This window comes from Aspergillus mulundensis, assembly GCF_003369625.1.
Source record: "Aspergillus mulundensis strain DSM 5745 chromosome Unknown scaffold_4, whole genome shotgun sequence".
Classification (NCBI taxonomy): domain Eukaryota; kingdom Fungi; phylum Ascomycota; class Eurotiomycetes; order Eurotiales; family Aspergillaceae; genus Aspergillus; species Aspergillus mulundensis.
In genome coordinates, this window is record NW_020797892.1 from 1654459 (window position 1) to 1676470 (window position 22012).

General features: G+C 48.5%; 7 protein-coding genes across 7 annotated transcripts; 4 read left to right on the forward strand and 3 right to left on the reverse strand.

Moving 5' to 3' along the window:
* Positions 1 to 149: 149 nt before the first annotated feature.
* Positions 150 to 3041, reverse strand: DSM5745_05035 (uncharacterized protein; the record flags this gene model as incomplete). The annotated part of the gene is made up of 2 exons (XM_026747051.1): positions 150 to 1082; positions 1146 to 3041. 2 exons carry the CDS (start codon positions 3039 to 3041, stop codon positions 150 to 152), a joined length of 2829 nt encoding a protein of 942 aa, XP_026604531.1.
* A 714-nt stretch (positions 3042 to 3755) lies between these two features.
* Positions 3756 to 5533, forward strand: DSM5745_05036 (uncharacterized protein; the record flags this gene model as incomplete). Its single annotated transcript, XM_026747052.1, has 2 exons — positions 3756 to 5255; positions 5309 to 5533. The coding sequence occupies 2 exons, from the start codon at positions 3756 to 3758 to the stop codon at positions 5531 to 5533; spliced, it is 1725 nt and encodes a 574-aa protein (XP_026604532.1).
* A 1652-nt stretch (positions 5534 to 7185) lies between these two features.
* On the forward strand, positions 7186 to 7729 carry DSM5745_05037 (uncharacterized protein; the record flags this gene model as incomplete). The annotated part of the gene is made up of 4 exons (XM_026747053.1): positions 7186 to 7254; positions 7321 to 7439; positions 7502 to 7564; positions 7618 to 7729. 4 exons carry the CDS (start codon positions 7186 to 7188, stop codon positions 7727 to 7729), a joined length of 363 nt encoding a protein of 120 aa, XP_026604533.1.
* A 1870-nt stretch (positions 7730 to 9599) lies between these two features.
* Positions 9600 to 11546, forward strand: DSM5745_05038 (uncharacterized protein; the record flags this gene model as incomplete). Its single annotated transcript, XM_026747054.1, has 1 exon — positions 9600 to 11546. The coding sequence occupies one exon, from the start codon at positions 9600 to 9602 to the stop codon at positions 11544 to 11546; it is 1947 nt and encodes a 648-aa protein (XP_026604534.1).
* A 464-nt stretch (positions 11547 to 12010) lies between these two features.
* Positions 12011 to 12958, reverse strand: DSM5745_05039 (2EXR domain-containing protein; the record flags this gene model as incomplete). The annotated part of the gene is made up of 1 exon (XM_026747055.1): positions 12011 to 12958. One exon carries the CDS (start codon positions 12956 to 12958, stop codon positions 12011 to 12013), a length of 948 nt encoding a protein of 315 aa, XP_026604535.1.
* A 222-nt stretch (positions 12959 to 13180) lies between these two features.
* Positions 13181 to 14254, reverse strand: DSM5745_05040 (arabinan endo-1,5-alpha-L-arabinosidase; the record flags this gene model as incomplete). Its single annotated transcript, XM_026747056.1, has 2 exons — positions 13181 to 13402; positions 13463 to 14254. 2 exons carry the CDS (start codon positions 14252 to 14254, stop codon positions 13181 to 13183), a joined length of 1014 nt encoding a protein of 337 aa, XP_026604536.1.
* Positions 14255 to 16116: 1862 nt separating this feature from the next.
* Positions 16117 to 18307, forward strand: DSM5745_05041 (uncharacterized protein; the record flags this gene model as incomplete). Its single annotated transcript, XM_026747057.1, has 2 exons — positions 16117 to 18046; positions 18111 to 18307. The coding sequence occupies 2 exons, from the start codon at positions 16117 to 16119 to the stop codon at positions 18305 to 18307; spliced, it is 2127 nt and encodes a 708-aa protein (XP_026604537.1).
* Between the last annotated feature and the right edge of the window lie 3705 nt (positions 18308 to 22012).

The window sequence follows — 22012 nt, forward strand, 5'->3', positions numbered from 1 at the left end:
AGCAAGGGTATATACAAAGCACAGCTTTTCATGTTGGTCTTGGATGATGGAGCCTGAGTGGACAATATCAATGGCTTCATGGTATTCCGAAACAAATGCAAGGATGTAAATTAAAGTAAGGAGGATGGATGATGATTATACGTAGGCAGTCATTGGTGCCGTGACCGCAGTGACTTTGCTGGACGAGTAGCTAGACCGACCGGTGCATTTTGAACGCCAACTTTCCTCTCCAGAAGGTATTTGTCGTCCTCCTTGGCGCGTTGAAGTAAGCCGTCCAAGGTCGCGGAGATCTCCGCCGACGTGCTTCTGGAACCAGGGTGGATGAGAATCATCTCGTTCATCACGAGGTCCAAGATGTCGTGTATGAGGCTGGAGCAGCGCGCTTGTTGCTTCAGGTACTTGACCCAAAGGGTAACGGACGGCTTGACGCTCTCGTAGTCCGCCGAATAGAACCTGTCACTTGATAACTCGGGGATTTCGGAGTCCGGTTCTTGTCGCTGTTCAGAGAAGAACTGAATAGCTGGGTTTCCGAGAACAAGGTAGGTGACAAACTCGAGGTACAAGCATCCAAGCATCCAAATATCCGACTTGGCCCCGACGATATGCCCTCTTTGCTTGTCTGGGGGTGAGTATGTGGGCGATTCAACGACTGTGCTGAGGTGGATGGGAGAGTCTCTGCCGCGCACACTAACTAGCCCTAAGCCGGATATCTTCAGCACCTTTGGATCACGGAACCAGAGGATATTCTGTGCCTTTATGTCTCCATGACCGTAGCGAGACTTCCCTGGCGCTGGATCCATGACATTATGTAAAACGGCCAGCCCATTCGCAATTCCCGCCATCTGTGTCAGGGACCAGATGATAACGTCAGAATTGTGCTCTGGACTTGGATATCGCTCCCAATAATCCCTCAAGCTTCCGTCGGCCCACGGAAAGACGCAAGAGTACTTGTCCTCCATGCGGAAAGTGAACAAGAGTTGAACCAAGTTGGGATGGCCAGGTGGATCCAAGTCGCGATAAACCTTGCTCTCGAGCTCAAAGTCCTGATCCCTGGATAAGGGCTTGACAGCAACAACCAGTTCCTGGAGATGACGCACTTATTAGCTTTGGTAAAAGATTCGAAAGACCTTTCAGGCGATGCTTACATTGTTCGGCGAAGAGGTTTCGAAGGTATGATGGTTCGGATGGATGTACTCTCGGTACACTTCTCCATACCCCCCTGCGGCCCGTGCCTGATGCGCTCGAGCTTCCTCGGTCTCCTTCTTCATGAAGGGAAGGATGTGTAAGTTGTTCAGGTTGTAGTGTTTTCCCCTGCTAAAGACAGGACTCAGCACGCAATACTGCTTCCTACACAACTTTCTGATCGTTTTGTTGTCCCAGGTTTCCAATGCTCGGATCGGTTCGCCTTGCCTGGTGACAAGGGCTAGAGGCATGCTGCTGGAGGTTGAGGCCGGCATGAAGGGTAAATTGCTGTCCCGTATCCCCTCATTCAAAAATTCAATTATCCACCGTTCACGATTCACCTGCGCTAAAATCGTGAAGACCTTTGGTGCCTCCTTCTCGATTATCCTGCCGAACCGAGAGGTGCTCTCGGCCTGAACTATCGACTCCTCACGAAGGATAGCTAGCAAGTGCTTTCTCACTAGATGGTGAACATGGGCTATAGGGATGAACTTCGCATGAACAGCCGATGATTGTACACTGTGTTTGTGGAGCCCCTCCTTGAAGCGTGCGAGTGCCGTGCTGGCGGTGCTCTTTGGGTCATCCGATTCACTCAGCTCACCAGGCCCTTCCGTCTCATTCGTCTCATTCATATCATCCATCTCACTCATCTCATCCATATCATACGTCTCATTCGTCTCACTCATATCATCCGTCTCATCGAGCCTCTTCAACTTATCCATGTCATCCAGTCCATCCAGCCAATCTTGCTCATCCACCTTGTCGGATCTTTCCCTTCTATCCGATGCGTCTTGGAACGACTGATTGTCAGAGCCGGACAGGACGTCGGTATCGTAAGGAGTCAAAATGAACAAAGCCAACTGTTGCAGATGACGGGCTAGATGAAACTGGAATGTTTCGGGGTCAGATATGGGAGGCTTGGTACACAAGGGACATTGATGAGCTCTGCTTGATGGCCGTTTCGAAACGTCTGTAAGAAGCTGTAACTGACTTTCTGGAATGACGTCCGCGTGCTCGCGCTGAATGTGCATCGATAACCCGTTTTTAGAATCGTATGGCTTAGAACAAAACACGCACAGCCATTCAAGGCGGTGGAATTGGCGCTCATGCTCGCTCCATTCCCTATAGCTGCCATAGAGTTGATCGCTCTGGACGCAATCTCCAAACATGCATATATACGGTTGTAAGTCACTGTATACATGAAGTTCCCAGTCTCTGGTGAGGTTCTTCAGCACGATCCATTGGCAGCATATAGGGCAAATGAATGGAGTTTGTTCGACAACTGTGTCCGATAAAGGGGGCAAGGGGATTCTGGACTGAGGAACTGTGTGATCGGCGGTTGAGCCGGTGTCCGAGAAGACTGTTCGTTCTGTATCTGAAGCAGTTTCAAGAATGTCGTGGTTAAGAACTGTGGAAACAGTGGTGTCCTGTGTCCACTCAGTGGACTTGGTGCTCTTCACACCAGGGACACTAACAGCAATATTGACAGCAGGGGAGTGTTGGTAAAAAGTAGCGTCCAGTATATTATTCGTATCCTGGGCGACGTGCTCATCGAAAAAAGCATGCGCATGCTTCGAAATCTTGCTGTCGTGTTGCCTGTGGTAAGCAAGCATCTGGCGACGTTTCATGTTAGCCTTGCCCAAGCGCTGTGCCAAATCGCAATCCTCCGATAACCCAAACTTCTGCGCCGCATGCCGAATATCGTAGTTTACGTCGAAGCCTAGTGTAATGCTGGCCGCCTTTGCTGATACGTCTCTTCTTGCCGGATTTGCGAGCGTCACAGAGAATTTGTAACTGCCTTGCGTCAGCTTTGTGGCCGCGAATTGACCCCAAGGATACATACAGACTTGTGACGGCATGGTCTATGTCAACCAGATGGTCATGTAAGGCTGAGACGCTGCCACTTGCACTTCTCATTGCTGATATGAGTTCATCCCAATCTGAATCGTCCGAGTCTGGGAGAGGAGACTGAGTTTCCTGATACGCAGAGGCGACCCCTCCAGAGCTTACAGTTGTATTCACTAGTCAAAATCAGCGATCAGTTGGTATTCGATTGCCATGGTAGAATACCGGCCTGTAGGGATTCGCGTATATCCGACAGATGTTCGCAAACGAGCTTATGCAACTCGGGGGCCTCTCTCAAGCGGTGATCGAGCGATAGTCTGTCCCGCGGCCTGCGATGGGCACCAAGATTTCCAGCCCACAGTTGAAGCCGTCCCAGCTCTTCTTGGAGGTCAACGGAGGAGTTTCCGTAGTCTGCATGGTTGTATAACTGGGGCTTGAGAGCGGAAGCAAAGCCGCGAGTGCATGCAACGAGTAGAGAATTTATTGACGTTCCGGATTGTGGAAAACGTTGATTGGCACGTTCTGAGACAATTTTGTCATCGGACATTGTAGATTGAAGTTGTGCTGTGAACTGGATGGCAGAAAGCGAGTTGTGGCAGACGAGGCTGGAGGAGGGAGACAAGACGCGGGGTATGTGCAAGGGCCCAGCCTCGTCTCACCAGTCTTGCCTGCTTCCTTCATGGCCCCTCCTTCCTTCACACACACTTCTTCTCTGCACCTGCGCCGTCATGGCAACCGGCTTCGAAGTCGCTGGGCTCGCTCTTGCCCTCTTCCCCATCCTCGTCGAGGCCCTCAAATTCTATGCCGAGGAGAAGGGGGTGGCCAAGGACTTTCTCCACTACCAACATGTCCTCAAGCGAATCGTCCGCGACCTAGGCCGTGAGCAAGTCACATTCCGCAACTCTTGCCAGCGCTTCCTGGAGGATCTCACTCTCCGATCGGATCTCACCACCGACGAGGTGGACCGCATGATGCGAGACCCTCAACATCCACGCTGGACGGAAGGCTCTTGGTTGAGGTCAGACATCCTTGATCTGGAGTCAGTCCAACGCTTTCTGGAGACCGTCGAGGACATGCGCGAAGACCTCGCCAAGATCAGCGAATCTGTCGGAGTCGACCAGGATACCACGCCAGAGCTTCTGGACCGCAAAACCCGACACCGACAGTGGAAGAAGCTTGTTTTTGTGATTAACCGTGACAGGATTACAGAGCACCTGAAGACCGCAAGTCGGCTCAACACTTTCCTCGCACGGCTCACCGACCAAGTCCAACCGACGGCCCCGACCCGCCGATCACGCTATAAATCGACGAGACACTACAAGCGGATTCGAGACCATGCCATCGACCTCTATCATACCCTTCGATCAAAGTTCCCGACTCCTCCGACGTGCAACTGCATGCTGAACCATGAGGTCAACATCAGATTGGAGTTTCGGGGCGCCAAACAAGCCAGAAAGTCGAGTTCCTTCCATACCGTCTTCTCCTTGACCCAACCAGCATCTGTGCATGACCCATCGGGTCTCTGGCGAGAGTTAGAGTTGGAGGACTGGGATGACACTGAGAATGTGCTAGCTGCTTCCGGTCATCCGAAAATACCGCAGCAGAAGACCAGTTCGAGATTTTCCTCTCTTCTGCACAGCGTACGCTCGCCCAAACAAGTGGTATTTGCAGTGAACACTCTCAATACCAATAAACCGAGCCAGAGTTGCGCAGAGATTCAGGATTTATGTATACTCGTTACCACGCCAACAACGTCCAACGACTGGTTAGGTTTTATCAGCAATGGCACGAAAAGGAAACATCGCCTGCGCGATATTCAACAACCGCATGTCGTCAACATGGGCAAAGGACGGCCACCCACAATATCCCTCTCACGGGCATTTATCGCGCACAAATCACCAAGCCACGGCCTCAGGTCGAAGCTGGGATTGAAGCTAGCATCATCGGTCATGCAGCTACACTCCAGCCACTGGCTTTCAGATACTTGGGACGCGCAGGATATTCTCCTGTTACAGCAACCCGACGGAACCGTCAAAGTCACAGACCCATTTATCCAACTTATCTTTGGCGCAAATGACCCGAGTCGCACCGAGCCAAGAAGATGTGCACCCTCCATTATTCCCGCCGCACCCTGTCTTTTCGCGCTAGGAATAGTTCTCATTGAGCTATGGCACTGGATGCCATTTGCGCAGTTGAAGACCAATGACGAGAGGTCCATGGCTCCCCCTGTACGTGCTGACCGCGTTAGAATCATTCTCTGGTATGCTGATTTACCCTGCAGGAAATCTCAGACTTAGTGACTGCAAAGCGTCTCATCAAGTCGATGGATATTGCGGGGGCAATCTACGTCACCGCGGTGCAGAGATGCGTGTTCGGCCTGGATGCCGCTTGCACGTCTCTTGGAGAAGATAAGTTTCGCGATGAAGTGGAAGAAAAGATTATATTCCTCCTTGAAGAGCACCTCCGCCTATTCTGCAACAAGGACACTGTGGAAGAGTGTTTTTAATGGTCTTCATGGTGATGAAGATCTCCAACGTCCATCATAATCCTTAACCTCGAGAGGTGAAACACCCATCCCGTCAAATGCTACCCTCGGAAAGAAGAGAACGTCGAGCCTCCCCCATATAATACGTACAATATATTGAAATGAGTAGTGCATGGGACAACCGGAACCGTGCCCCCGATCTCTTCTATACCAATGGACTGTCCTTACAACTCTGGGAGTAGGCAAGTTCGTCCTTAACATTGACCTCGGCGTAAAGTCAGAGGCACCGTCCGGTTTTCATTGGCCCCTGTCTTAATGACTTGCCCGAGTTTACCGACGGCAGCTATGGATTTGCTCCTACAGCAGATACAACAGTCATTAACCACAGCTGACGTGTCCGGACAAACCTATTTCAATAAGCCTTGTGCTAAATGGCCTTCCAGCGACTACTGGCGACGGCGGGATCGGAATGTGAAGATGTGGGAGACGAATATTTAGCTCTAATTGCTGTGGACAGGCGGAGATCATATACGGTAGGTATGAGGGTCACACAAGGAAGCTGATAGAGGAAAGTACGACCAGTAGGGTCTCGCTGGGCAGAGGTGGTGTGCCGCACAGCGCGTTGATTGGAATCCGCCTTGCCTTGCGCGACATCTCGGTCTCACACCTTGAAGAACTCAGCACGTAATTCTAATTTATACCGGGCCAGCTCGTGAGCCGCATTGTGCTTGGGATAACCCGGTCTGTCGTTAACTCTCTAAGGACTACGTCACTGTGATCGCAATCTGTTGAATCCGGGGCTCCAGAAGTCAACGGTGCCTCCATTGGTGAATGAGGATGGGGCGCCCTAGGGGTGCGATCAATCGATAAGTCAAGGACAAGTGCAGCGAATAGCCAGCGTCAGCGTAGCAGTTGCCCGGTGGGTAGTATGTACGGTGACGGCTGCGGCTATTTGCGGCTTTCCGATCTTATGCGCGACCCACGGATTTGCGTTGCACTGCTTCTCAGATCGTGGCTTTACAGCTCTAGAAACGAGGACAGTTAGTATCAATGGTATATCGCATTTGAATATCCTTAGAAGCGCAAGGGAGGGCTGCTCAAACCTCATTTGTGGTTGAGAGGCGTGGTCATCGTAGTGGAGCCCTTGAGCCGTGTGTGGGTGGGGCCAGGGACCGGCCCGGCAAGGCCCCACTACGCCATCCACGGCGTTGAGGTCCAGCGAATTAGGGTTGCTAATCAAACGTTCGACATCCTTGAAACTTTGCGACCTGAAAGAGATCATTGACTTGGAATCGCCGGAGGACTTCCGAGAGTGGAAGTTGCTTAGATTTCAAGGTACCGACGTACAATCGTATCCGCCTGATGAAGTGGCATTGCTTGGCTGGGCTGCCCTAATCATTATCGATTGGCTCACAGTCCATCAGCTTGATAAGACCGAGTCAGGCACGATACTATTAATGGAAATTTGGAGACTACATGCAGTTGAATAAGCACTACCTTGATGCCGGTCAAATATCCACCTGCGCCGTGCCCTCTAACCGGAAGAATATGTATGCTGCGCTTGCGCAGCCAACGAGACAATGCACTGGACGAGGTATATAAGCCATGAACACCCATACTTCTTGAGACTTGTATCTATTCCCTCGACCATCCGTCCTGCCCACTGCTTAACCATGAGACCTACCGCTTTTCTGCCGCTGGCTTTGCTTGGATCGCTTCCCGGAGCCTTTTCAGTCCAACTCGTGAGTTTATGAAGCGCACTGCTTGATTCCTACAGAGAACAAAGAATGCTGATCGCACACTGTCAGGAACTCACAGAAACCCGGCTCCTGAACGGCAGCGAGCCCCGCGTCGAAATAGTCGATATCCCATATGTCGATACGTCTCTTCTTCCTAAGGACCAGCCTTGCTATGCGCTTCCCTTCCGGTGAGCATACCTTTCTCCACCTATTCGGTGGACATATGCATAGCTGAGTACCACCTGCGCAGGTCTTCATACGTGAAACTCCTGATGGAGACACTTACCGTCCCGACGTACTGCTATCTGTATACGTAAGTCACCAAAGAGTCTAGGTGCGATGGTGTCCTAACAGAGGCCGGAACAGTCAACTATGCCACAATGCGCTGACACCAGTTACGGAGGACGAGCCCGAGGTCAACCCGATTCTAGCGGGCGGCGGCGCGGCGTTTGCGGCGAGGTGCTATGAGATTGAGTAAGGGTATATTGCAGCGATGGCAGCCCAGTAGAAATCCGGAGAACGGCTTTAGCAAAAGCACAGGGATGGCTGGGCAGAAGCAGTCGATATCATCTGAAGCTGTGGATGTCCGAACAGCAGAAAAGGGTATTTTTAACAAGGTCAATGCACCCTGGCGATTGGTTCTCATGGCGGAAGTCCGGGACACGTCAACATGTACCAGGGGTAGAAAATATAGTTTTTGGAAGTCGTAGTGCTATGGCGTGAGACGTCGGGCACCCGAACTACCCAACGCACTTCTGAGCTATGAATCTGGCTGCGTAGGCTTGTGGGTATGTACCACCGAGGGTAGTTCTCGTTGTCAATCTTGAGGGAGTGGAGGTTGAGCCTCCCGGGGTCTTTTCAGCGGGTTCCTACCTAGCCGTGGACGGCGTGGTCATACTCCGTACAAGGGCTCCACAAACGACCCCGGCCATGAACTCGGGAAGCCGCGACAGGATCGGGGGCAGGTAGCCCCAGCTCGGGCCTTGACATTGCTGGAACTGGATTAATGCTTGCTGTAGGAGTGACTTTTCCTAGTTTAAAAAGAAACCGGCCGCATATTGCCAAGTGTATTATGGTACCTGACAAGATTCAAATCCAAGGAAAAGACAGCGAGTCTACTGTATTTAAGCTTAATCACCGTGGGAATGCCCTGGGGAAGAAGTTCTTTACGCCGCCTGCTGCAGATAAGCATGGAGACTGGGTGCTGGGTCTGGATGTTAAGTTATTAACCTACGACAGCTCAGTAGAGACAGAAATTCAAGGAGATTACTATGGTAATATAGTACCGAGGATAGGTAAGCATGGAATATAGTTGAATTTAGCCTGCCTAGCCTTTATTAACAGACTCCCCTTCCACTACTTTTGCGAAGTAGACTCATCTATATAGGCGTACATTTACACCCATAGTAGCTTGAAAGAAGATCGAATCTAACTATCCAATGGACATATGCATCTCACACGCTCCACCGGAATAAACTCACAGATAGCAATTTCAGGCACAGCATGCGAAGTTAAATGGCTACGGATATGAAATCTGTCGGCATACCACCAGACCAGCAAAGCCAATTGACTATATAGCCTGTCACTATACTCCAACACCTCCCACCCTCTCGAGTACCTCCACAGCCGTCTTCACAGCCTCCAGTCATTCCGGTCTGCCACAGGAAAACCGTCGTCCAAACTGCCGCCCCAATCCCACCTGCAGTCACAGAGTACATCCTTCTCTGCCAGCAGTCCCAGTTGTCAAACACCCCCGATCCGAAACAAGAGCCCAAACTCATCAAAAAGCCTCAAGTAGCTTTTAACTAAGGAACGTAAGCCTAGCTCGGTACATCATTAACCTTGCCTAAGCTCGTGTGTCCCTCCGGGTCAGAGGTCCGTGGTGAATGAGCACGAACGGGAGCATGCTGCAAGCCAACAAGGGCCCCGGGGCCGGGGTGAATGCTGTCCAGCCCAGGTGACTTGAGCAGTGCCTGTGAATGGTAATTCGAGGCCTTCCCAATTGTCAACAGAGTGTTACAGTCATCGTGGATAAACTTTGGGACTTCGAGTCCGCGAGAGAGCTTTTCACTTGCCTGCGGAAGTCTCCTCCGTCGAATGGCAGGCTTAAATACCAACTCGATTCCTTCTCAGTCCTTTGACTCATACTGCTCCCTACTCCTCGTGGTCTTTTCCGAGATCAAGAACTTACCCTACCGCTACCAAGTCGAATCATTCAGACAATCGGCTCCTATCTAACTAGGTACGAATACTACTATTATTCCGCGACTCACCCGTCGCCAATTTCAGCCTTCTATCTCTTCATCTCCTCTCCGAATACCTCCAACGCCAAACCCTCCATCGTCATCATGGATCCTATGAGCCCGATCCTCCACCCGTCCACTCACGCCCTCCCCACGCCCCCCGACTCTCCCCGCAAGCGGAGAAGAGAGCAGCGCTCATCCGATGAAGTCCAGGGGCAACTTAGTATTGAGGACTACCTCAATAATAGTGATCGGTACAGAACGACCACGATGCGCCCACCGTGGCCTTATCCTCTGACGATAACGCCCGCGGAGCCGTCCACCGTGCGGCAAGTCGAAGCTCTAAAGGCCCCTATCCTGCAAATCATGCAGGACGATGGATTTCCCATCGACCACCACAGCTTTCACTTTCAGGTAGAGAACGTAACCAAGCCTAATTACCCCCTTGGGAGCCGCGCCACTACAGTTCTCCGTCTGGTCTTCAGCGGCGCTCCGCATATACCGGGAGAACTGGGCCCGACCAAGGACGCCATATACCAGCTCATTCGCGGACATGAAATTCGAGACGTCGAGGTAGAGATTGTGTTTCTGGATAAATGCTTCCAGCCTTCGCTATTCGCAATCCCGAGCAATCATCCGGCAGTCGCAATATACGAGACCGCAAAGCGCCGTATCCTCGAGCTGGTCGACCGCCAGGTGCGCAACGAGTGGTGTCTCTTGTCGCTGTTCAGACTCGGTCTTGTAAAGCACAAGAGCACCCCTACAATTGTGGTATTCGTGAGCCCCTTCTGTGTCCAAGACTGGTACGATTTGGCTCTCCAAATCAAACTCCGACTTCCCCATAATGACTCACACGCCATGGGAATTGACGTAGAATTCATTCCCGGCTATATCTTCACGGCCAACCCCGACACGATCCCGGACGGAGTTTCCCTGGTAGAATCCATGGGCACAAGTGGCACCCCTGCTCCTGGCACATCTATAACCGTCCTCCCGGAAAGGGGGGGAGGCACGCTTGGCCCATTCGTGACCCTCCAACACCAGGGCAACACGATCCGCGGGGCCCTTACCAACTTCCATGTCGTACGGCCTCCAACCACTGCCGATAAAGATATTATCGAAGCAGCCGCCCGATTCGGAAGCTCACCGGGCAACGCCAACCAGACGGCCTTGGACGTTTCGTGGTTCGCCCCACGAGACGTTGAAAAGACGAAATGGACACTCAAGAGATACTTGAAGGATCAGCTAACCGAACTCAAAAAAGAGGAACAGAACATCGCGACTTGCCAGATGGCCGGCGCTAGAGTCTCAGACGGGGCCAGGGAGAGACTGGCTGGCCGAACAACGGCGGTAGCAGAGTTGAACCAGCAACTGGCGATCGTGGATCGAATGCCCATGAAACTGGGAAGAACTCTTGTCTCTTCCGGGCTCACAATCGCAGAGAATAAGGTCGCCGACTGGGCTCTCATCGAGCTCGACCCTGAAGTGTTCGCTGGCAGCCCAGCCAACTTCATCAACCTGTTCCCCCGAGTTTCAAGCGAAAATCGCCCCTACGATGCCCCTGACAATGATGCGCCTCAGCAAGTGACCCGTGAGGCAGGCGCCACGGTCGACGAAATTGGCCCTCTCCTTAAAGACAAGTGGTATTGCAAATTCGGAAGGACAACGGAGGTAACGGGGGGGATCTGCAACGGGGTCTCAACGTACTGTAAATGGCCCCAGGAACGCCGGCAGCGCTTCAGCAAAGACGGGGCCAGGCATGAGTCCATAACCGACGGGATTACCGAGGAATGGGTAATCACGAAAGAAAACGTCGGGCCGAGAGGGCGAATCCAAGGGGTGTTTTCCCTGGACGGCGATTCGGGGTCTGGCATCATTGACAGGGAGGGACGGATCTGTGGTCTCCTTTACGGCGGAGCGGCGGGCTTGTGCGGCCATAGCGACTTCCAGATTTCAGGCATGTGTTCTTCGATGGTGGACGTTAAGCGCTGGATAGAAGAGCGCGTGGGGCATGGGGCGACACTTGATTTCCCACATCGGAATGATTCGTAATGGACACAGGGCTCCATCGGCACGTCTACCTCGGCGCTTTGCGCAATGCATGCATAGGCACGTAGATGGGTTTACCGTCATCTTCTACCTCGAATTGTTTTGCATGTACCTAGCAGGCACATCTTGCTAAGTTTGAACTCAGTTGTTTATCGCCAACCTCAACTCCTGCCCAAATGTAGTCCAGTAGGCTCTTGTATAGGTAAACAGCTGACTTTAGTCCATAGGTAAGCTTGGCAGCCTCTCCGAGGTCGGACATGATTGGGTCGGGCCGGAGGGGCGGAGCGGGAGTCGGCGGGGCGGGATCGGCCGGAAGTTTATTTTTAAGAAAAGGCACCTGCCACTTGACAAACATGTCTATGAATAGGTATGTCTGGCTATGCCTGTTTGTATTCCAAACGAGTGCCGATTCCCGGTGAAGCCCCCGGAATTCCGGGAAGTGGCCATTCTCCGGGGATTTTGGAAGATTATTCACTAGGACCCGGACAAACCACCCGCCGCCGTCCCCTTCCCCGTCCCCGATTCAAGTCCGACGGAGGCGAAGGGTTCGTTTTCCTCCGCTCCTCTCGCGCATCCCAACTCTCCAGCTCCCGCGCCCCAGTACGATAGCGCCGCCCCGTATAAAAGCGAAACATGATAGCCGGTACCAGCAGAGTTGGAGGTGCCCCCTCCTTCCAGAATACCTTAGCTATCCTCTCCCGTAGTCGCGCGGGCACCGCCTTAACCAATTCCCTTGAAATATCCTGCGGGCATGGATCATTGCCCCTGCATGCCTCGAAAAGTCGAAAGTACGCGTCGACCCTGTCTCGACTCGCAACATCAATGATCTGCATGTGCGCATCACCCAGAAGCCCGAATAGCTCTGATTCCGCGCCTGCCTTGCGGCCCGCGTGTATGACTACCACGTAAACCACAACCCTCCAGGAAGGCCGTAGAGCGAGGACCCGAGACGGCGGGTGGTTGACGGAGGACAGTTGGCCAAACATGAACGAGGCGCCATTAAGCTTGGTGGTGGAGGCAACCCACGCCAGGAATTCGACGGGATGGTCGCCGCTGCTGTTGTAGTCCGCCCCGTATGCGGGCTCCCAGTTCAGATGGACCGTGTCGCGCGCTGGATCCAGCCGCTGGTACAGTGAGGTGCCTGACGCCCAGGCGACGGGATTGTCGGGTGTGGGATCGAACTCGTGGCCGGCTTTATAGGCTACGTCTCGGGCCTCGCGGCAGACGAGGGCAATTAGGGGCTTGTGGCCGTTGATCTGAGTTGTCTTTTGGAGGATGCAGGGGAAGTAGCGTTGACGTATGTAAACCACGATGCTAAAGGGGTTGTCAAGCTCGAGGACCAGGTGTGGTAGGCAGAGGCGCCAGATTTCGAGGCGAAGTTCTGCGGGGAGCTTGGGGAAGAGATGAAATTCCATGGGGGAAGATTACGCTCAGGGGGATGCTTGAAGTTTGTCTGGAGACTTTTCTATTCTTTAAAGTTCCAGTAGTATAGGCCCGGGCTGATATGGGGGAACTGTACCCACCCCAAGGTATCTGGAAAAGAAGACTACATGGGTACAACGGATTTCTCGAAAACGTCCGCAAACAGAAAGCCGTTACATCCAGGACATGCCCTGGTCGCAGATCGCAGACGTCCTTCACACCACTGGCCAATCGTCCTCCCACCGCAGGACATTCCACCCAAACCGATACTGCTCAGTCGACAGACCAAGGCTCCTATCCGCATAATGATAATAGAGTACCAGGCCGTACTCTTTATCCTCAATAACCCCCTGACCTCCAGGGCCAAAGATAGCATCGTGAGACGCGAGTAAAGTCGTACCTCCACTCTCACGGCAGGATTTCCCGTCTTTATCCACCTGTTGAGATTGTCAACTAAGAGAACAGTAAGGAGCAAAGCAAGACGATGGGAAACTTACAAACTCGCCCCTTCCATTCTTCGACCGACATACCATAATCCTGTTTTCCTCTCCCTGTGCCGGCAGATTCTTCTCAGAGGCATCTGCCCGGCCCGACGAGAGGAGAAGGTAATACCACCTTCGATGCTGAAATAGAAACGGTGCTTCGATACGGTGGTGGCCCGTTGCATTGGACGCCAGATGACTCAGTGCATCCTGAACAGCGTGCGTAGCGAGTCCTCCCGTCCCCTCTTTAAGATCCTTCATCAATGACAGCGATAACGGCACCTGGAACAGCCCATCCCAAGAAGACCCGAAATTGAGATATGGCTTGCCGTGAATCCGGACCCAGTTCGAATCGACAGCGTTATAGCGATCGTTATTCGTGGACCGAAACACCGCGCCGTGGTCCGTCCAGCTCTCGGGCGCCATGTCAGGCGAGGAGGCAAGGCCTATCACGCTATCGCGTGACCCAATTGTTGAGACGGTATAGTACATATGGTACATATTGGTTGAGGTGTCATAGTGCACGTCCGGAGCCCAGAGGTTCCTTCGTCCTTGATGGTCGATTACGGAGCCGTTGGAGAGGGCTTCTCCGACGGACTTCCAGGGGCCCGAGAGGGAGGGTGCGCTGTGGATGTGGATTCCCGAGCCCGTGGCGAAGCGGAAGTATTGGTTGTCGCTGGGGCGGCTGATGAGGCCCGGCTCGTGCGTCCAGCAGTCGCCGGTGCAGGGGTTTGGATTCGGGAAGTGGGGGTTGGTGGTGAGGAGGGTGAGCAGGAGGTTGAGGATGTACGAGAAGGGTAGTTTCATGGTGGACAGGGTGAGAGAGGGAAAGGATTATTCGATGGGTCAGTGGGTGTGATATGAAAAGGATGGATGGTGAGATGTCTGATAGTCTGGAAAGGATAGGGATTGCTGGACATCTTAACGCGTAGGCTGTCTGATATTCGTTATGGGGATAGGCATAGAATCGAGCAGGGAACAGGCAGCAACCTTGGGATAAACCTTGCCTGTACTGGTTAGAATCATGAGCAATGACAAGGACCATTGTTGGGCACGAGCTTTCCCGTTTTCCTACCCCTTCATTCCATCTTGGCCCAGTAATATGCGCCATATCTGTTTTGTGTTGGGGTTTAGCTTGGGGTTCCACTTCAATATGCAGGTACCTACGGCATGAAACAGGCACAGGTCCGCATGCAGCTCGGCAATTGTCAAATAGACTAAGTCTCATGAGCTTTGGTGTGTTTCAGAAAGTATGTAGGTACGGTTGGAGCCTAGTAGGTAGTAGTGTCAGATGCCTTCCCTACAAGCGGCCCACACTATGAATACTGTGAGCAACTTTCAATCGTACCGGAAAGGCAAGGGGTGTCGCCATGGTCAAGGGATGATCACGACTGTGAGCTGATAAGCGGGATGAGATGGCGAAGGCTGCATTAGGTACCCAGGCCATTGTGCGGACCATAATGCTGCTAAAACATAGCTTTCCAAGACACCCAGCTGGGTCGCAATCATATCCAAAACAAGACACCGAAGCGAGAGTTATATAAGAATGAATATTGGCACTAGGCTCAAACCCAACGGATGGCCATGGCACTGTAGGTACCACTCTCCAAATCCAACATGAAAGCGAACGCGTATTGGTAGAGTAGCCCCGTGTGAAGCAAATTGCCTCGTGAGTAATTGTCCAGAAGAGCGTCTGGATTCAGACAAGGAATGACTCGCCGGGTGCTGCGTACAGACTGAGGCTACAGCGGCAGGAGTTGACACAGCTGAAGGCTATTCTCTGCGCATCCTGCATCCAACCGACCGTTCATAGGGCGTTTGGCGGGGTCAGCTCGCCCCTTTCTAGCACACAGTGACGATCTGCGTGATAAATTGCTCGTGTATCCAGAAAGGGGTAATGCGTCATACTCCTCGGTATGTTGGTGGTCGGTGAGACAGGGCAACCGACATGTCCGGAAGTCAATCTCATGCAAGCTGCTTACCTACATGAGTCCGAGTGAACCCTCGCGCATTCTTACCAACGAGGGTCAAGAGGTATGAGAGTGGAGACTGGGGCTGAGAGGTACGGGCCGGGGACCGCACGGCCCCCACGGTTATTTTTACAGCCCACCAGCCAATCAAAACTAACACTTCTGCTTCGTGTCTCACCAGGCGCGATGATCGGGTGGCAGGGCGCGACGTGGTAACCCTACTTAGCGCAGTATTGTGCATGAACTTAATGCAGTGTGCTGGGCGAACGGTAAGCTCAGCCAACATCCCCTGGGGTCGACTTGAGAGACGCTCAAGCTTAGCCGGGCAGATACCCGGTTGCGTGGGAGACAAACTAACTGTATGCTTGTTTATTCTATTACTAGGCAGCTAATGGGGGCTGACAATGTGGTCCATCGTTGGCGATGCGCCCTGGTGACAGGAGTGGCGCAATGCAGGTGAATGTACCCGTGCCATATCCAAAACGGCATATGGACAATGTCAATCAAGGAAAGTGATTGTTCACGGGCGAAAGAAAAAAAAAAGGGTGTGATACCCTCGTTGGGGTCGGACAGCTTAAATTAATCTAGGACGAGATCTTGTGTATATCACGTACCCTCCATTCTACACCTAGATACCATCTTTTGTTTCGTTTTCTTGACCTTTTAATCACTTCTTCAACCCACTTTGATGTCTGCATAATGGCTGGTCCATACGAACGATTCTACCAGCAGGACGGCAAGCGAAACGACTCACTAACGCCGGTCGAAACAAAAAACCATATTCGGATCCCAAGCAGTGTCAGCACCGCCATCGACATTGATAGTCCGTCCATCAAAGCAACATCTATCGCCTCTAGTCTGACGCTGCTCGAGCAAGAATCCATCATGGCACCCCCAGCATATGGCAAAGTATACCCTTCTTATCACTACGAAGACCTTGCACCGAGGCCCCTCCGTCCGACGAAGAGCGTAGAACCAACGCGCCCACATGTCCAGCCCCCGAGCTACACTCAGCTCGTGAACAAGCAGCCCGTCAATAAACCCCTTCCCGAGCTGCCGCCCCTCTCGAGGAAGCCAAGAGTGCCCAAGGTGACTACACCTATGCCAAAGCAGACCTCGGACCTTTCTCCAGTTTCTCCATTGTCGGAAAAGGACCTTCCAACGCCTGGGCTTGAGCGGCCACACCACTTATTGCCCATGAGCCGGGGCCCGGCTCATTTATCTAATAGTTCCGCCGTCTGTGTCTTCCGGCTAGATGTCAAAGGGTCATCTGGCCAGTTGCGTGGCCCCGCGGAAGATAGCAAGAACAAAGCCGCAACATCTTTGATGCTAGATACCACGACTGCAGCATCAGTCTCGACCTGGCGGTCGCCAATTCCTCAGGTGGAAAGAAGCCATAACCCCAGGCCAGAACAAGACCAAGTCGGCTTGTTGGCCCGTACATTCCAGCGGTTCATTCCCTCGAAAATCTTTCGACGTAAGGGCTCGAAGGCAGATCAACCGTGTGCTGCAATACCAACACTCAGTCCTCCTATGTTATCAACGAGGCCTGTCCCGCATCCAGATCGGCAGCCCCGTCCGGCAGGTACCGCGCCTCCGACTCCAGTCAACCGGATGAAGCGTGTTCTGTCGGTTCTTATGGACGAACGGATGTCCTTATATCTCAACAATCTCGTGGCTTCGGCTCAAACAAATTCCCTCGCCAAAGGCGCCCAGGTCCAGCTGGTCGACGGCCCAAGTCACATATCACCATGGGTTCAAACCCACGAGCACAATGGGATTTCGTCGGGCGGCCACTGTCATTCACGTCAACCTGTCCGCAGCTTGCACGAGCTGGACGGCGTACCTTTGTGTCCTGGGAGCGTTAACCCGACATCACACTCCAGAATCTCGATCTTCCACCGCATTATGCAGGAGGTTGATGACCTGCCCGATCTTTTTTCCCTGGCACTCGTGAACAAAGCTTCTTACTTGGCATTTAAGTCTGATGAACTAGGGCTTATGAAAAATACCCTGAAGAAAAATTCACCTCCCGCATGGGAACTCCGCCAGATCAAAGAGATCCAATGCGATGCCGGGAACCCTGAAAGCCGAGCCTTAGCAGCCAATCTATACCTCCGCCACTATACTTGGGATCTTATGCAGCTTGCGAGAATAAAATTTCTGCTCCATGATTTCTGCGAGCCCCTACTAAGCCGAGACATTGTGATTGACCTCCGTGACCCTTACGACACTCGGGCTGGACGTGTCGATGCAGCCATCTGGCGAGTATGGACGTTCTGCCACCTATTCGGGAACAGGAAAGACCGCGAAAGCGATCTTCAGGGCCAAAGCCGATGGCTTCGAGGGCAACGAACGGGCTCTGTGGCACTGCCGCAGGTCTGCAGGACTTCACCAGATCCGTCGGATTTCAACACGGTGCTCTTCTCGCCGCCTGATGGATTTGCGCAGGGGAACCCAAGCACCGGCCTTTCGAGGCAAGAGCTGCTCGACATGGTCGATATCTGGATAGCGATGGGTGCTTTGCTAGATTTCCTCCGGAAGCAGACCAACCTTGCGCGCCAGAACGGGGTGTTTGATGCCGCTGAAACAAAGCCAAAGTCTTCGAGGGAGGAGGTGCACATGCTCCGTGAGTAAATCCTTTCTACCCAGCCATGCGCCCACTTACATGCTAATGGATGCCCATCGTCCAGGAGCCTGGCTTGACTTTATTCTCACCCTCGGCCCAGCTGCTGTCCTGGAGCTCGCACCCGCCGGCCCTACTTCAGACCCAACGCAGGCCTTCAGGCGGGCTAAAGCCAATGGCTGGACGCAGTGGTCTCCGCCTTCACTCAAGGCTCCATGCCGGTTCCGGGGGGTCCCGGCCAACGGCGATTTAACTGTTATATAATAAAATTTTATTAAACAACGGTTAGGTAATAGTTATCCAACGCTAAGGCGTTGGGTAATTATTTATTATAAGTAATATAGTTACTAGTAGGCTGTTAATTTAGCAGGGGAATATTAATTAAGAAAATTAATATTACTTTTAGGTAAATATTATTACTAAGCCTAGTATTATTTTAGTTTAATATTAATTTTATATTATAAATAATATATTTTTTATTAAATTAGTGTTAAATTATATTTATAATATTAAAATATTATTAATTTTAGCCTAAGTATTAATTTTATATTATAAATAATATATTTTTTATTAAATTAGTATTAGATTATGTTTATAGTATTAAAGTAATATTATATTTTTATTTTAATTTTAGTTTTATATTGCTATTAAAATAGTTTTTATTAAATAGGTATTAAATTATATTTATAGTATTAAAATAATAATATATTTTAAAATAAGTAGTAAAGCGCCCGGGTAATAATTAATATTATAAAGGCTTATATTAAATAATAAAAAAGTATTAGCTAAAATAATATTAAAGTGAACCTTGGGATAATTAGGCTTTAATATTTATTATTTATTAAAAGTAAATAAGTAAAGTTAAGCTAAAGCTAGGTGCAGGTATAAGGTATAAAACTTTAGTTATAAATTATAACTAAAAATAAGCACCTGCTTATAAAAGGTAAATAATAATAATAATGTCAAGGTCGGCCACCCTGACGGCATCCAATACTGCCGTCGGGCACCGCCCTGACCCCTTTTCCTTTATCAAGAATATAGTTAGCCTTTGGAGAATCATTAATAATATTATAAACCCTTTTTAAATTATCTACCTTTAATAATGGTAGCATGTCCAAGGACATGACCAGTTAAGTAAACTTAATAACTTAATTAGGCACGTTAATTAAGGTTGGGCTAGCAGACGCTAATTAAAAAATTTTTAGTATTTAAAAAGCTTATAAATTTCTTTTTTTTGTTCTTTATTGTTATTCCTTATTTAATTTACTTTATTATTTACTTATTTATTTAATTATCTTATATTAAGTTAAACGAGCTCCCAAACTCCTAAAAGTTATTTATATTTAGTAGTTAGCCAACGGCGTTTCTCCTTTTTTTTTAAACTTTTTCTTTTTTTAATTAACTAATAAATTTAATAAATTTGCTTTCTTAATTCTTTTTTTATAATTTATTTTTTTGGTTCTTGTAAACTCGTCTTCTCTACTTCTTAAATAATAATTAATAATCCTGGATAATATAAAGGGGGCCTAGACTAACTAAAACAACACCTTAATAATATTAGTATATTAATTAAAGGTTTTTTAGCAGGTTAGACAGCAGTTTACAAGAAAGTTTAATTAAAAAATAGTATTTTTTATTAACTTTGTGGTATATCACACGGCTATTTTATTTTTTACTTAATATGCCTACCCCCTAGCATGGGATATTAACTGGTTGGTTCTTTACTAGGCTACAAAAAATCTACTATTTTTTGGTTAAAAAATAGGAGATATATAGGTTAGTAAATAAAAAGCTTAGAAAATTACACACCCCGCGCTTATAAATCCATCCTTATTAAAGCTAAAGCAACCTTTAGGCTGTACGCGGGTAAACTTGCTAATATATACTAATAATATTATTACTTTAAAACTAACCTCCGGGCTGGAATTAACAGGGCAGGAATAAACCTTTATAATTAAAAATTATAATTTAATAGTCACGCAATTACTTACTAGTAATACTAGCTAGTTAACTAACTTTAGTGCTAGTAAATATTTTATATACCTAATTTTTACCTCTGCTGCTAATATTTTTTTGTTCTTTAGGTTATTTACAGGTTTATTTACTTTTTTAGTTATTACTTTTTAGCCTGGCTTATTTACCCTTTTAGCTACCGGCCCTATAAATTTATTTACATTTTTTATTAAATTAACTAGGCAACAGCTAAACATGTTAGCAGCACACGGCCTAGCCAGCTAATAAACTTATTTAACTAGCTAATATTTATAGTATTACTTAAAGCAAGCGGTTATAAAGTTAATTACTAAACCTAGGTGTCCTATAAAGCTAAAGCTAACTACTAAACTTAAATACCCCCTTATCTTACTAATTATAAAAAAAAATAGTATAATTAATATTAATATTAATGCTAACGCTAGTTCTTAAATTTATAATATAAATTCCCGCGCAAATTTAGATCCTTAATAGCCTTAATATTTTTAATAACCTTAATAACCTTTTAATCCCGGCTTATAACAGGCAACTCTTAATCCCGGCTTACAATAGGTAAATTAATAACCTTTTAATCCTAGCCTTTAATAAGTAAATTACTAACTTTTTAATCCAGGTCCCCGACAGGCAAATAAGGACTTTAAATTAATTTTATAATAGGAATTAAATAGCTATTTAAAAATTATTAATAACAGGCAAGCCGCCTTTAAAAGATCTTTAAGAAAGGACTTTAAAAATTTCCAGAGAAATAATCAAGCTAACAGGACGTAAGAATTAAAGAATACATATAAATAAAATCTTAAGGATGCGTACCAAGTTCCTAGCCCGGCCTAATAGCCAGAACCCTGTCCTAAAAAACTAGAAGTATATTTACAAGAGCATTGGAGACAGGATCCGGAGCCGCGGAGACAGGATCCAGAGCCGCTAAATTCTTTTTACTAGAACCACAGAGACGTGGAAAGAGGACGCGGACAGGGAAGAGGCGGAGGTGGATTTATTCCGCTAGCTAATAAACTAAGACTAGTTTTTTAAAAGAAAGAGCCTTAACCCGCTAAAGCTGCACTAGGAAAATATTATTAAAAAATAAAGAATATTAGTTACTTCTAGCCTAATAAAGTTAATAACAAAAATTTATTAATAAAAAAGCGCGGTTTAAAGACCTTTTATAAAAATATATATATCTTTATAAACTATATTCTTAACATGGCAATCCTTAAGGGAGAAGCGGTTGTTAAAGTTAACATTTATAGTTATTTAAAAGGCACTGCCTTAAAGTGGTATACCACTAAGTTATCCCATGCGGATAAGTAAGAACTATAAAATTTTTTTTTAAAGTAGGGATAGGTTACTAAGCTTATTAAATATTTTAAACTTTAGCTGGTTAAGGCAATAACTTGTTTTTAAAAAATAAGTTATGGTTTTATAAATATTTAAGCTAGGAAAACTTTTTACTTATTTACATAAAAATTTTTAAAAAATGCAAGGTTGGCTAATATTAGTAATATATTTAATTAATTAACCCTAGCATAAAGTAAACTAAATAGTATATTATATTAAAAAATTAACAAGCTAACGCGTTGCATAATAGTAGCAGATTTTCTAGATATCCTTAACTTTAAATTTAGTATTTAAAAAGATATTATTAAAGCCCGTGATAATAAGTAAAAAAATAAACCACTAAAACCTAAGAGACCCTGTTATAATTCCCGTTAAATTAACTAATATTTCTAAAAAACACAACCCTTACCGCGTATACAAGCGTACCAGGCATGGCTAAACTATTAGGTCTAACCGCTCCAACCGCTTTAACCACTTCCTTTACCACCGCAGGTAATACCTTAACCACTAGTTTACCAGTAAAAACCGTGGAGTATGCTGGTATCTAACCAAGCCACTTAGGAATCCAAGTATCCCGCTAAAAATAACAAAAATAAAGATTAGAAAAATAACAACCAACACTAACAACGCGGCCCTGGTAAA